Here is a 14,706-nt window from a genome sequence, read left to right on the forward strand (position 1 = left end):
CAGATATCTGCTCTTCATGGTGACCCATTGAATAGGTGAATGGGAAAGAAAGATTTCAAGAACGACTGGGGGCAAAAAAACGCTAGTAACGACCTTATCTTACTCACCACTTGTTCCGTTGATCTACTGTGACGATAGCGACTTGTCCGATTAGAGACTTTGAGGTTTCAGCTGACTATGATACTTTGCCGCAAAATTGCAAATAGTATATATTCCTGGCAGTGAAAAAAAATGAAAGAAGAAAGCTTTCGCCCGTGAGTCGAATAGTATTTATATGAATTCGGTTATCAAGATCCAACGGTTGTAGCGTTTTGCTGCTAATCTGATGTTGAGAAGGAAGGTTCTTGTTGACGCTTCGAAAAGGGATACGAAGTGAGGCTGTAGCGCCGTTTAGGTCGCGACAGAAATGGGGGTATCACAAGTATAAAGTTGAGTGATGATGATGCTGATGAAGGAAACCAATCAATCAAATAGATCTAAGAGGTGTTTGATCGGAAGCAGTGATCAATGTGTCTCGATATTGGTATTTTGATGGTCTGATGTTGATGATGAAACAAGACTAAACCCAATAATTGATTTCGTTTCGATGGTTCCTTCCGGTGAAAATCCCTTTCAGTCTATCCATTCAATTGAGATGGATGTTGATCCACACAAGAACGAAATGCACCTAATGTACCACCGTGCGTCCGATCTAGGCCACGTTGAGTAATGACCAACAGCACTGACAGGGCCGATAATACTTTGATATTGGGACCGAAAAGTCGGACCGTGTATATTATGATTTTGATGGTCGGTGCCTTGGTAATGTTAAAGTGGGTGAGAGGTGTGTGAGATGTCTCGGTTCTTGTGAAGGAGAGGGAAGCTTTTTATTCTTTATTGGGGACTGAATGGGTGGCGTTCCTTATACGAGAATTGACAGAGTCCTTATCTCCTTGACAACCAATGAATATAAATGCAATTCTCCGAAGCCGAATCAAGCGGACAAAGTCGAGAAGAATATGTGTATTTGATATGGGCGTAAGGGTTGTCCTAGACCGATTGACCGTCTTATATATACAGTACTCCTACTTCCTATTTCCGCGGAAATGTGACCGAGTATAAAGAGATTGGTCTCGATGATGTGAGAAGAAGCGATAACGAAATTTCGATATTCAATTGCGATTTTACGAAATTGAGTTTAGAGGAGCGAGTATACAAGGGAAGGATGGGGTGATATCTTTTTCGTAAAGGGATGTATGTTATGTCAGTTTTTCATGAAGCCCGTGAGAGCGCAACTGATTCAAGGGGAATTTCCGAAATGTAAAAAGGATGTTACAATCTATCTTAGTGAAAAATAATCAGTTTGAATTATAATATTGAAGATGGTCAATTCTCAATTTTCAAGATGTATCCAAGCTTGACCCCAATAACGAAATTTCGCCTGGTTCGAACAAAAGAAAAGAAGCTATGATGTGTAAAGCGAAGAAGCACTTACATATTTGAACACCTTTTCTATTCAATCTAGATATATCTGTCCTGATTGTGATGATGCGTGAAATAACGCCAATTTGGTTCCTTCGCAGTCAAATTGTAGTCAATGTGAAAGCAGAGCGAGTCGGTGTGAAAGGATGTTTACTGATCCGGTGATAATCAAACTAAACGTTATTATCGAATTAAAGCTGTGTCGTAACAGGGGTGAAAGGGTGGTTGATGCTTTACAACTGAACAAAGGTTAAGCAATGATCAAGCACAATGAGAGATTCCAGATCTAAGAGTTTGCGCCGATTGTTGACTCCACATTCACATGCATTTGACTTGGTAGGCCTTGTTTATTGTTCTAAAACCTGCGTGATTGTGAACAAAAGGATTTCTAAACCTTTAGGAGTGTTGCGGTGTTCGTTCCCTTCTTATCACACGGGCCCCGCAGAATAACCTTTCTTTAGGAGCTCTTCTGTTTTGTATTAACAAAGAGTTGACGGAATATATACAAGGAGGTAAGGCGATGAGACGGTCAACCAAAACTTAACAGAGAGATCAAATCATTGAATAATTCAGATCATAACTACCTATAGTGCATAATACATGATATCGTCAAAAGCATTCACATTCCAGCAAGATGGTCTAGTAGAAATTTTGATTTTTAGTTTGCCACTCAAACTTTGTGACGATAATCATCATGGCTTAGGGTATAGCGTAACGTTAACGTAGCCTTTGTACTAACGTTAATCAGGTCAAGGGTAAAAAATTCCGCCAAACTGAAAAAGAAGAGATCTTTTGTCATTTGTTACTCTTCTGTTGATTCCCCTTTAAAACGGCAGATAGGTCAGATAGGAGTTGCATGGGAATAGTAAAAATGCCCCTGAATCTGACGGGAAAGAGATTTCGGAGATTTAATATTCTATTCTCCTTTTCGATTGGGATCTAATACTGTTTGCCCTTTTACAAGGTAAATGCGGAGTGGGGTAAAAAAGTGTATTCCTGGTGTATTTTATTCTGTCGTTTTGTCTTTTGTCTCCGTTAATCAAAGCCAAGAGGGTTACCCTTATGACCTACTTCCCATCGTTCCATAGCCTTTTGGAGGCACATTCCGCAATCACCTATCAACGGTTACAAGTGTCACGATAACTGACTACTCCGGCCCCAAAGGTTATCTCGGCATTATCGCGAACTGCGAAGATGTGCAGTTCATAGGTGGGTATATTGCAAGACATCTGTATCCCTTTTTGTCTGGCCTTTGTCGCAAACTGTATCCAAGTACTGGATCTTGCTGCGGATTGCATAGCATCAGCCTCGTTATGGTACTCTAATAATCCTTTTTGCAGCCATGCAAGAAAACCGCTTGTATGTTGCGGACAATTTTGTACAAGGGGAATCACATAGTTTTTGTCAGGATGTCCAGGAACTTCGGAGGGATGAAGAGGGCTTTGGACATCGTCAGGACCCGATGAGGGGACCAAAAAAAGAGAGATTCATATTTTCAGTTTTATCAAGTTGGTGAAGACGACGTTGACGTTGACGATGACGCCTCCGTACCTTCTTTCTAGATCAGAACCCCAATCAAAAAGTTAATTACAGTTAGATTTCCCTTATTTCCACCAATCATAAGTCATACCCCTGAATTCTAACCCATAGGTTCGGATGAAGTCGATCGGGCAATGCATTTTGTGTTTGGAGAATGATTTTTGGGTGAACAACTCCATTGATTTGATCAGAATCGCGCGTAAAAGGTTGCATGAAATTCAGGAACACTCGCTACGTTATACCGTTTTAACTCATGGTCACTTGAACAAATGAGTCTTTTTTGATAGGGTTAAACCAAAACTAATATATCGAATCTAGATCAATTACTAGCCCTATTTAGGGTGCATTTAGGCAACCTCGAATTTGGAACAGCTCCAACTATTTAAGAAACGATCTACGCATTCCTGAATATCGTACTCTCAAGAGCATTATGCTCGGTCTCGTGATCCAAGTGAAATCGATGCACAAGAAACATTGACCCGCAGCTCTAGTATAAGATCAACGTCGTCTGTCTTACTGCATGTATTCAAGGGATGAACAAATCGGATTTGGAATGAGATGGCTAATCATATTTAACAACCCTTCTGTGGCCCTCCGAGCCTGGTCAATCAGTCACCGGTTCCTAATAAGAGATTTACGTGGCGCAGATCAAGCATCCCCGTTTGTCTTTTCATCGCTTCTTAGTATGTCCCGTCAGATCATAACGCAGCGCAGTGTTGGGAAAGACACGCCAAGACTACGCTGACGGGCTGACGGGCTTTTGCCAAGTGACACTGTACACCCGCACAAGAACGACAGCGATCAAGTTGAAGAAAGCGAGATCAGATTTGTAGAACACTGACCAACGCAGGAACGCCATTATGTGTGAGACAAGAGGATGATTAAGATCGTAATTCTCTATGCGATATCTACTAAACGCCACGATTAAAATTCAAATCGGTGTATGTTCATATAGATCAATCCCCCCTGTCCGAATAGATGATCAAGCGTAAAATAACTGATCTAAGGGATTAACAGAATTGATCACGGGACTTGGAGTTACATCTTATCCCATAAAAGAAATTAGTAATTACCGTTATACGTTTGAAATACAATTTGAACCGCGGGTGATCATCTTGGACTTGACCGAGATGAAAGGATCACATAATAGAATTAAATACATGAAGAAAAAGCTTATTTCCTTGTTATCGGAGAAAAAAAACCATTCCAAAAACCCAAAACATGTGTCAAAGCGCGATTAAGTTCTGAATGGTCTCATAATCCCGTTCAAATCACACTTTCCCTGAAAATCTCATTTATGTCATTTTTCTTTTTAAAACTTCCCAAAATAACGCTATAATACCTTGCAACGCGCCGTCAACGTATCATCGCTTTTGTGTCTGCGGGAATATTTTTTGGGCTATTCCTATGGTCATCAGTCAGAGTTGAGATGATTCGTTTCAACATGGTGTTAAAAATTTCACAGCTTTGCGGAGAAATAATCAGTAAAAATACTGTAACGTGAGAAAATGTAGCTATTGGACTCTTTACACAGACAACCAAGAAAAGAGGATACGTTGATTGATATGCGTATGTTCAACAACCGTTTCACCTTCATGATCAGTATCCTGGAGTTTGGATCCGTATTGTCGCTCCACAAACGATTAAACAAGCGTTAAAGGGTCATCATTTGCGGGTCATGGAAAAGGCAAAAACCCTGCCTAAGGGAAATTTCAAGAGGCGATATGATCTCGACTCTCGGTACCTCTTTTTGCATTAACAGAATCTATTATTGGCTACGTTCGGACCTCTTGATCGGACCGCATCCTGTGACAGGAACTGCTACTTTGTAATTCCAAGTGTAGCTGTTGGAAAGCAGTGCCATACCCTCATACAAGTGCTTTTAGCCTGGGCTGCTGAAGTGAGGATATAATTTCAATGTGGGAATATCTTTAGTAACGACCGGGTTGACGACTGATCGGTCTCCTTGCTGCATTCTTACGTTAGGCTTTTGCTCGATAGGCAGGAGTACATACGAAGATATGAATTGACGTAACTCGACGAGTCCGCCAAGGCTTACGATACTTTCGGGTGGCGGAAGCCAGAAAACTTGAGAAAGGAAGAGACTTTCGTGGCTCAGCTCGTTGAAGTCGCCAATATCTCATAACTAACTCGTGGCCATGATTGATGAGGAGGATCGCATGACCGACAGGTTCCACTCAATCGGTTTCCAATGGGGAAGTATGATGCTCAACACTTAGAATATTGGGCCAATATCCCTTTTTTGGCGTCGATATTGCAGTCCCATAATTGCGTGTCACTGTTCTCAAGATTTTTGTCAAATGTTTGGAAGACTCGTTAGACCGGCTGATCATCCTAAAGTCGAATGACAACAATGCATTATTATGCTATGTAAGGAGACTTGGCGTAACTTCATTCGACTAATCCCCATTCATCTGAACATCTCCCGCATCAATTTCTTCTTCACCACCACCTTGTGCAACCAGAGCAGCTTGAGCTTCAAACACGAGTTTATCTTCTTCAAGCTATAAAATCAATACAGCATTAGTGAATGGTCAAGCGATTATTCAAGATATTGACCAAGACTTACCTGTTCAATCTTACTTATCCTCTCTCTTCGCTCATCGTTGAGCTCAGCATATCTAGCCTGTAAATCCCTTTCTTTCCTCTCAAGAACTTCTACTTCCTCTTTTATCTTCTCCAATCTTGCAGGTGCAGAAGCTTCTTCAAGCGTTCTAAGCATATTGAAAGTTTCCAAATCTCTTTGGGATTGTTGGATCTCTTCCATCAATTCCATAATTTGTTTCTTATGTTTGATGTTAATCGCTTGATATCCACCTAGTTGTTTGCCTAACTTCTTTTCAGCTTTAGAAGCTTTGGTAGCTTCATTTATGATTTTCTCCTTCGTTGTTGCAACAGAAGCGATATAGCATTCTTTCAATTCTTCTGGCGATAAAGTCGATTTTTCAACGTATTTTCTTGATGTAGGTGAATATATCAACTCATTTTGGAATTCTTGAGATGACCAACTTGTAGCGAAGATTTGCTCGAAATCTACTTCCCCATCGTCCGTTAAACTTGATCCGATAGCTAATTTGAGTTGCTCGTCCGATGCGCCTGGTAAACCCAACGTGCCTGCCAATTCATCATGAATAGCTCGTTTAGCCGCAGAAACGAAATCATCTTCTGGCATATCGTAATCTGAAGCTGTACCACCCGGTGTCGAAGTTCCAGGTAAAGGATGAGCGATAGAGTCATGCTTCATCAGCATGGCAACTTCGAGGTTTACCATTCTGAATGCGGCAGCCATGACTGAATCGGCGTCCACTTCAACGGCATTGAGCTCTTCGAGAATCTTGTACGTGTTGACGTTGATAGGCCGAGGTAAACTCTTCTTGACCACTAAACTTCTTCTTTCCAGCTCCAAACGTTCCTCTAATTCGCGAGCGGCTTTGAGCCTTCTATCTCGTTCGGCAGCGTCTTCTTCTGACAGTGGCACAGCTTCTTCTTCCTCTTCCTCGTCCTCTTCGGTTTCAGCAAGCTCGAAGTTGTTTTCAGGTTTGGGCAGAGCTTCGAACCCGGCTTTTAGCACTCGACGAGCTTCAGCTAAGCGTCGTTTCTCATCTCGAGGAGTCGCACTGTAGATTGAATCGCCATCGTTGATGCTGAGATTGTCTCGAGGTGTTCGCGAAGGTGTAGCGCCAACTCCGCCGACCGTTCGAGGGGTCGCCATGACTCCGCCGCGAGCTGGAGTGGCAAGAGGATTAGGTGTAGGAGCAGTGCCGCGTCGGGGAGTCGCACCCTCGAAACCAGTGCCAACGTCGGCATCGGCACCATGGAAAGGGGTATTCTCATCACCGAGCAAAGGTGTTTGAGCGTTAATCATGTTCCGCAGATTTCGAGCTTCAGCCAAAACATTGTCCTCCTGCGGTGCTGTTCTCGGTGTCCTGGCAGTCCTTGCCTGACTCAGAGTTTGATATTCTCCTAACAACCCTTCGGTAGCTTTACTTCCAGATCCCTCGCCGCCAACCAATTCTCTAGCTAATTCACCGGCTTGACCGATCTTGACTATATCCTCCAATTCTTGTTCTCCTACTTGAGGCATAGGTAAGTTGAGCTTCCTCCTCCTAATGATCTGTTCTTGTTCCTTCAACTTTTTGATCTGAGCTTCTCTCGCTTGGACAAATTGAGCAGTCTGATTGCTCTTTCCGTCATTGCCCTTTTGTCGCTTCTTCTTATCCTCTAATTCCTCCAACTCCTGCTTCCTCTTTCCTTCCAGAGCTCTAAGCGATTGTCCAACCGGAGCTGCATACACTTTAGCGTTCTCCTCTGCTACATCATAAAATCCAGGTGCAGGCTGTTTCTCAAATGGGATATCGGCATTATACTGCGAATTCACTGCATTAGCTAACTTCGCTTCGCAGGAATAGTCCTTCAGATGATATTTATACTCACATCCATTCCATTCTTTTTCTTCTTCGGCCGCAAACTATGAGAAAGTACTCTGTCAGTCAAGCTCCAGATTATTCAGGTAACAAATGGACTCACTTTATGCCGGCAGCTTTTAATTCTCTCTTCTTTTGTAAGAAAGCCAATCGTCTAGCTTCTTCTAATTGTCTTTCTCTTGCTTTCCTCTTAGCTTTTTTACCTTGAGTATTTGCTAATCTAGCTCTAGCTTCAGATAACATTTCTTTTTCATCATCATCCATATCTATTGGATCAGGTCTTGCAGCTCTAGTTTCAGGATCTGTATCAATTTCACCAGGTTTTAATCCTCTAACATCTGCAGCAGGTCTAGCTTCTACATTTTCTCCTGAACCTAAACCTAATTCTTCATTATCTTTTGCTTCTGCATCATCTAATAATTTTTGATATCTTTCTAAACATTGTGTAGCTGTTCTTCCTACTATAGGTGCTATTGTACGCCATTGTGTAGGCATTAATTTGGCAAGATGTAATAACTTTTCATCTTCGGTCTATACATGTACAGCGATAAGCTTTGATTCTCATTGGGAAGCAACAATTTCAGCCCAGCTTACCTTTGACCACTCGACCTTTTTGATAGAAGGATCTAACCATTCATACCATCTTGCTTTACATTGTTTAGGTGTTTTACGAACTAACAAGGACGATATACGTGCCCATTGCTAATGATCATTGCAGTAACGATTAGTCTCTCTGTAGACAGCATTCTGAAATACTCTCACTCACATTCTTTCCGTACTTTGAGATTGCAGCTTTCAAAATTTCATCCTCCGTATTTCTCCAAACACCACCTTTGATGATGATTCGTACCTAAATTGCCGCCAGATTAGCGATGATCATAGAGCTGCTAGCGGAGAAGGACAGCAGATTATTTTTCAAGCAACTTACCATTTTGAAGGCCTGTCAGGACCGCTATCAGGCCTACTTCAGTTATGCTTGATTTGCTTTCTGCGTAGAATGAAGATGTCATTTATTGTGTTGAAAGTCACAACATGAATAAGTAATAGCATCACCGCGTATAATCGTTCACTGTACGCAATGAGCCAAGTCGGTAATTTACGGTATATGATCAAAGTGGCACTCTTCCAACCCTGTTTACAGGTCATACATACACTCAATGCTTGGCCTCATTATATGTGTCTTCAATCTTATAACTGATTGCAACGCTATTTTCATGCTTTACATGCAATAGATAGGCCCAAGCTGATCGAAGTCTCTACTACTACTATGGACGATATTTACCATTATATCCTGTCCGTATCCCGTCCTTCTTTTCCAATTCGCCCAATCTATTTCTTGTGCCCGATCTGTTCAAGTTGCGCTAGTCCCATCCTGACCTAAAGCTCGAGAGATCCAGAGGTAATTTGTCACCCACGCCTTATTCAGCATACAGGACCAGTTTTTGATCTTCTGCTCTCATCCAGTCCCTTAATTCTTGATCATCCTTCAATTCCCTATAACCCGAATTACCATTACCACCATCCATTGACGACCTATATCGTAACAATGAGATATTTGGTCCTAATCTAGCTCTGACTTTCTCGAAAAGTTCCGAATGTGATACTGATGGGTGTACTCGAATAGCAATTAGATCATCTGTTGCTCGATCATATATCTTAATTTTAATATAAGGAGGTTGTCCGCCAGCTGAATTAGGCGTAGGTTGCATACTTGAAGAATTCGCAGATAAAGGTCCTGAACCGCTGTTCCAATTCTGACTTGTGGCCCCACCTCCATTCGATGGCGGTCGACTAGTTGAAGAAGTGTCTATGGGAGGTAGTGGTGAAGGACCTCTTGAGGATATACTTCTATTAGCAGATTGATGACCCGGTAAATATGGTTGAGGTGAATATCGGTCTTGCTGCAGATTCTGTTGACTTATAGACAACTGATTCTGCGAATGCCTAGATAGGGAGGATTGAGATCTACTATGATTGTTTGGGTTGTTGTCCGCTGATAAACCTCTTTGATGGCTTGGTTGAGCTGTGGTTTCCGAAACTTGTACCTCTGCTAAACGTTCTTCCAGTTCGCCAATAACGTCTTCTCTGGGTATCTCTTCGCAATAGTCCCCGTACTTGGCAGCGAAGAACGTTCGAATCAATTCATGGCGAAGGATATACCCAGCTTGTCTAGACCGCAGATCGATCAAAGCTCTGACATAAGCGTCTAATTCCTCTCTTCGATATTCGGTCAATTCATCATCTATTTCATCGTCTACAGGTCCAGGCATGAATGGTAATATCCTTTCTGGCGGAGATTGATCTTCTTCTCCAGGTCTAGTTGAACGTCCAGCTTCGTAAGGGAAAGTATCTAATAAGCTAATTTGGAAATCGTAGAAATCCTCATATGTCCTATACAAACTCAATGTATACGCTGGAGTTGTTGGTTCGTCTGGCACGAAGTTGACATGCAGTCGGAACCAGTAATTACCGGATTCGTTGTGGAAAGACGGAACACCAAGTGAAGTAAGTTCTCCGGGTGGAAACATGAGATCTTGCTCTGGTTTATATATCGGTTCTGAGGGTTTTTGAGAAGCAGGGTTGGATGTGTGTCGAGTACCTTGACTTATTCTACCATTCGGATTCGTCATTTGATTTACAGAACTTGTGGAGCCTGTTCGCGGTAATGAACTTTGAGAGTTTGCCGCACTGGATGTTTGAGCTGGAGCATAAGGTGAATTTGTGACAGCTTGTTCAGGTGTTATATCGAATCGACCTAATGGAATAGCAGCTGCCTTATAATCCGCTGTAGCCTTTTTCCATTCTTCTACTGCGGGGACCATATTCGGGTTCATATCCACTGGTTTCCCTGTTACTGGATCACGTATCTCGACAAAAGTCACAGGAATGAGCCCTGGCCCGCCAAGTCGACCAATGGGTTTGGCGACAAACCTAACGTGGAAGAAGTGAATGTTGTCAGCTTGACAGTTCAAACCTGGCCCCCCGCCAGAAGGACAACATACCATTCATGATTGCTCTGAGCGATTACTACGATTGGTTCCCCTTTCTTAGCATCCAGCTCGTCCGGTCTCTCCGCGTGGAAGTCATACTGCACGATAGCGTACACCCTGATTGACGAGCATGAGTTAGCTATCATTCAGTACACGACATTGGGTTGGAGACCTACGGAGCTTTAGGCTTCGATCGTGCACTCTCAGCTGAAAGAGGGGGAGAGATATTGGTTCCAGGGGGAGAACGGGGATCGCTGGTATGCGAGAGATGGCCTTGGGATGGTGTATATGGTCTATGTAAAGTTTGATCAGCAGTCCGTCTTGAGAATCTAGGTCATTCAGGTAGCTGACCTTCCCGAGTTGCCTTGATCTATCGATTTCTGTCCGGATGGATGCCTTCCACCTTTGATAAATTCCTCGAAATCCGCTTTAGGTACTAATCCTCTCGATCCAGTCAAAGGGTCTAGTCATACACTCAAATCAGCACGAAGTTCCGTCCTACCTGGAAGAGTCCCTCAACTGTGATCTCGATTGTAGACTGGATTCTCGGACCAATTATGCACTCACTTAGAGCTTCAAACCATTCATTTCTCTCTCCAGTAACATACCAAAAATCCCCTTTAGTATAGCTCAATTCCTGTGGATTCGTACTTCGATGAGATTGTAAAGCTTTTATAACTTTCTGAGGTGGTGCTACTTTTTGACTTGGTCTTCCTAACGGGTATTGTTGTGCATTGTTACCAATTGGAAGAGGAGGTGAAGGTGCAGGAGAGGAAGAAGAGGAAGAAGAATTGTTTTGATTATTATTGTTATTGTTCAATGATCTTCTAAGTGATTTCATCTTACATAAATTTGATCTTGCATTCGCGTTATCCCAGTACGTTCAGAAGTTGTATCAATGAGTTAATGTTGATTAATTCTAATGTTGAATGAATTATGATAAATTAGTTTCGAAGGGGTTTATAGTGGACGTGTGATATTGAAATTCAGGGTTATTGTTGACAATCAAAATTGGTACGGTGAAGAATTAATAATTTGCCCTGGTTATATAAAACGCGTCTCTTTCTCGTTTATCTCTTTTGTTTTTCTCTTTTGTACTCTTCTTAACGAGTTGTCTTTTATTTGCTATGGTATTTATAGAGGAATCAAGGCAAGGTTCTCTTCCAATCCACTAGAATGATACTGGGTGCGATATACAGTACAATTTAAAGGAATACTTCTGCGATTTATCGATTGACCACCTTTGCTGAAAGGATAATCTGTTACATTTCGATTGAGCAGAGTCAATCGGGTAATAATGCCCACGCGATTCCATCATTGTTTTGGTACACTTATATCAAGATGATAAGCTATTTGATGCTCCTCATGATGCTCCTCAATTCCTGTTTGTACAGCCTGTGTACACTCTCAGCTTGCGTGATCAATCTACATACAACACATTGAGGCGATATGGCAGGCGCACCATAGTAAATGGTTATTGCTTGAATACTGCTTCATCAAGCTTTCGCTGCGTTCTTGAAGCTTAATTCTCAACGCAGCTTCTGTTACACCGGCGATTGCTGATTCAAACAATTACACGCCTGTGTATTGCGAAATCATCGGAGAAGTCAACTGTACACTGATACATGCGAAACTGTTCAATTCGGGGCGTTTCCTTGACTGATACCTCGACTGTCTGGTCGATTTTAGAATTTACCATAACCGTTAGCATTCCCATTGAAATTCGAATGGGAGGTCTGCTAAGATTTATCATGGCACTCGTCTCAGCTAAGTAGCATAGACAGGATGAGAGGTACTACATATAATATTGACGTGATTTCAGAAATCAAGAATTCACGAATAATTCTATTGCTTACTAGTAGACGAAATAACGATGTTCCCACAACTGATCATACTTATAGTATCGTTTACATGTCTAGTACATGCTCAAATAACGTTACCTATCCTATCTGATTCATCATTCAATTTACTTTCAGGAGAATTAATTGTTTCTCAACAATTAAACTCATGGGGTATAAAAATAGGACCTATTAAAGTGAATTTAGGATTAGATTTGAGTGTATTAGGATTACGAAAGAAAGATGAAAGAAGATCAAGAGCTCTCGCTGTGTCTGACCTCGGAAAGGAACATGAGAAGAGATTATTGGGATTAGAATTAGGTTTATTGAATTTAGGATTGAATTTTGGAGGATCTGGAAATACTCCTTCCTCTTTAGATAAAAGTCAATCAAAAGCTCTGATTAATTTAAACATTAATACTGATTTATCAGATTTGATTAATTGGGGAGATGCTGATAATATTGCTCGTGGTGAAAGAGGTGATACAGAAGTAAGTCTGATTCCTTATATTTGTTCCGAATGATTTTTCCAGTTAATCAGAAACAAACGATATAATTTAGTGGTTTACCTATATTTCAATTGGTACACCACCACAATCTATACCAGTACTTCCAGATACAGGATCGAGTGACTTATTTGTTTTTGGTCCCAATTGTATGACATGCAATTTAGCAAATCATACATATTATGAACCTACTCGATCAAATACATACAAGAATATATCCGATGATTGGAAATTTTTATATGCGGATGGATCAGGTGCTTTAGGATATACCTCCAATGATATTATATCTTTTGGTCAAGGACGACAGCAATTATCAACCTCATTGGATTTTGCTATTGCAACACTAATTGGTGGGAGTGATTTTAAGCTTTCTCAAAGATCTGGTGTAATGGGATTAGGTTTAGATGGAATGTCAACTATTAAGCAGGGATCCACATTATTTTCGAAATTGGTCAAGTCAAATGCTTTAACCGAAAACCTACTTAGTATACGTCTTCAAAAAGGTCAACAATATCAGGGCACGGTATATCAAGAAGGAAAAGGACAATATACATTCGGAGGTATAGAGGAAAGTTATTTAATAGGCGGTAGACAAGGCCTGACCTGGGTTGATGTCCAAAGTCAGAATTACTGGTAAGTTAAGCTTCCAGTCGACTCTGGCACGATGCGTATCAATTGAGATCTAATCGGTCAATTTGCTTTGTAGGGGTATATCAATGGATGACATCTCAGTAGGATCTGATTCCGTTCTATCGCAAGATAATACAACACCTCGAAGAGCTATCATCGATACCGGAGTGAGCAGTCTCATATGATATCAGTCAACGAGATCGTCTGGTTGACTGTCTCGAATTTGATTAGACTACATTGATCATTACATCAAATAAAGCTGCATCGTCAATCCACGCTCAAATCAAGGGATCATGGCAAGATCCTAAATCATCCATCTGGTATATCCCATGTACCACTTCCTATCCTGCCACTGGGAACATTTTCTTTACTATTTCAGGCAATAAGTTTGGTGTTCCAATAGCTGATCTTGCTTGGAAAACAAGTAATCAATACAATGGAATGTGTGTATCTGGTGTACAGGTAAGCTTTCCCGCCTTATGTGTGCAAGCAAGCTCGTACACGCAGCAATCTAACTTCACTCGCTTCTGCGTTCATAGAGCGGTATGGAGAATTTTACAGTATTAGGTGATATGTTTATGAAGAATCATTATGTTGTTTTATCGTATGGATCCAACGCGAATGATAATCAGATCCAGGTTGGTTTAGGACATAGAGTAGATGTGGGATCTATCTTATAGCGCATCGAAGTATCACATTAGCTGGACTAAGTGTGATGCAAGTCGTAGTTTTGGCTTGGATGCAGTATGCAGCTCGTATCGAGTTCTGCGGTCTTGAAGTTTTTCATGATCACTAAGCATCGAAAGCTAAAAGGATTTCATCTGTTTGTCCGGTTGTCAAGTCAACACAATTCAGTGGCTTTAGATAGCATCATGTATGTCCGGAGACCCTATAGCGAAAAGCACGTTTCATATTATGGCAATCAGTCGGATTTCCTTTGACCACAATGGACGATCCCTGCTGCCAAGCGTAGCATACCTTTAAATTGTTATTGATCAAACTTCCTTTGGTGTGTGACCAATTCTAAGGTGGTCTGGGCCTTCGATCGAATGTGTCTACACCATACAATCATCGAGTACATTGAGAAACTACCGCCGTTCAATGTACCAAGTCAGTTTGAACTATTCTTCAAATCCCATGCATGGTACTCAACCATTCTGACTAGCTAACATCCGCCATAATATTGTATGTTACATCGCCGACGTATTTGCTGTGTTCTTAGTTTTGCCGCTTGATTAACCGGTCGGAATCATATTTCGAAGGCACAATAATAACCAAAACAACAACAAAGAGAAAG

General features: G+C 41.5%; 3 protein-coding genes across 3 annotated transcripts; 1 reads left to right on the forward strand and 2 right to left on the reverse strand.

Annotated features, from left to right (window-relative positions):
* Positions 1-5,420: 5,420 nt before the first annotated feature.
* On the reverse strand, positions 5,421-8,376 carry I206_100593 (pre-mRNA-splicing factor CEF1; the record flags this gene model as incomplete). Its single annotated transcript, XM_019152510.1, has 7 exons — positions 5,421-5,525; positions 5,591-7,387; positions 7,456-7,489; positions 7,549-7,976; positions 8,040-8,147; positions 8,212-8,295; positions 8,374-8,376. 7 exons carry the CDS (start codon positions 8,374-8,376, stop codon positions 5,421-5,423), a joined length of 2,559 nt encoding a protein of 852 aa, XP_019014648.1.
* Positions 8,377-8,863: 487 nt separating this feature from the next.
* Positions 8,864-11,276, reverse strand: I206_100594 (uncharacterized protein; the record flags this gene model as incomplete). Its single annotated transcript, XM_019152509.1, has 5 exons — positions 8,864-10,376; positions 10,448-10,552; positions 10,612-10,728; positions 10,787-10,898; positions 11,003-11,276. 5 exons carry the CDS (start codon positions 11,274-11,276, stop codon positions 8,864-8,866), a joined length of 2,121 nt encoding a protein of 706 aa, XP_019014647.1.
* A 1,032-nt stretch (positions 11,277-12,308) lies between these two features.
* I206_100595 (uncharacterized protein) lies at positions 12,309-14,089 on the forward strand (the record flags this gene model as incomplete). The annotated part of the gene is made up of 5 exons (XM_019152508.1): positions 12,309-12,764; positions 12,835-13,412; positions 13,486-13,576; positions 13,641-13,871; positions 13,949-14,089. 5 exons carry the CDS (start codon positions 12,309-12,311, stop codon positions 14,087-14,089), a joined length of 1,497 nt encoding a protein of 498 aa, XP_019014646.1.
* Positions 14,090-14,706: the final 617 nt, after the last annotated feature.

This window comes from Kwoniella pini, chromosome 1 (genome assembly GCF_000512605.2).
Source record: "Kwoniella pini CBS 10737 chromosome 1, complete sequence".
Lineage (NCBI taxonomy): Eukaryota > Fungi > Basidiomycota > Tremellomycetes > Tremellales > Cryptococcaceae > Kwoniella > Kwoniella pini.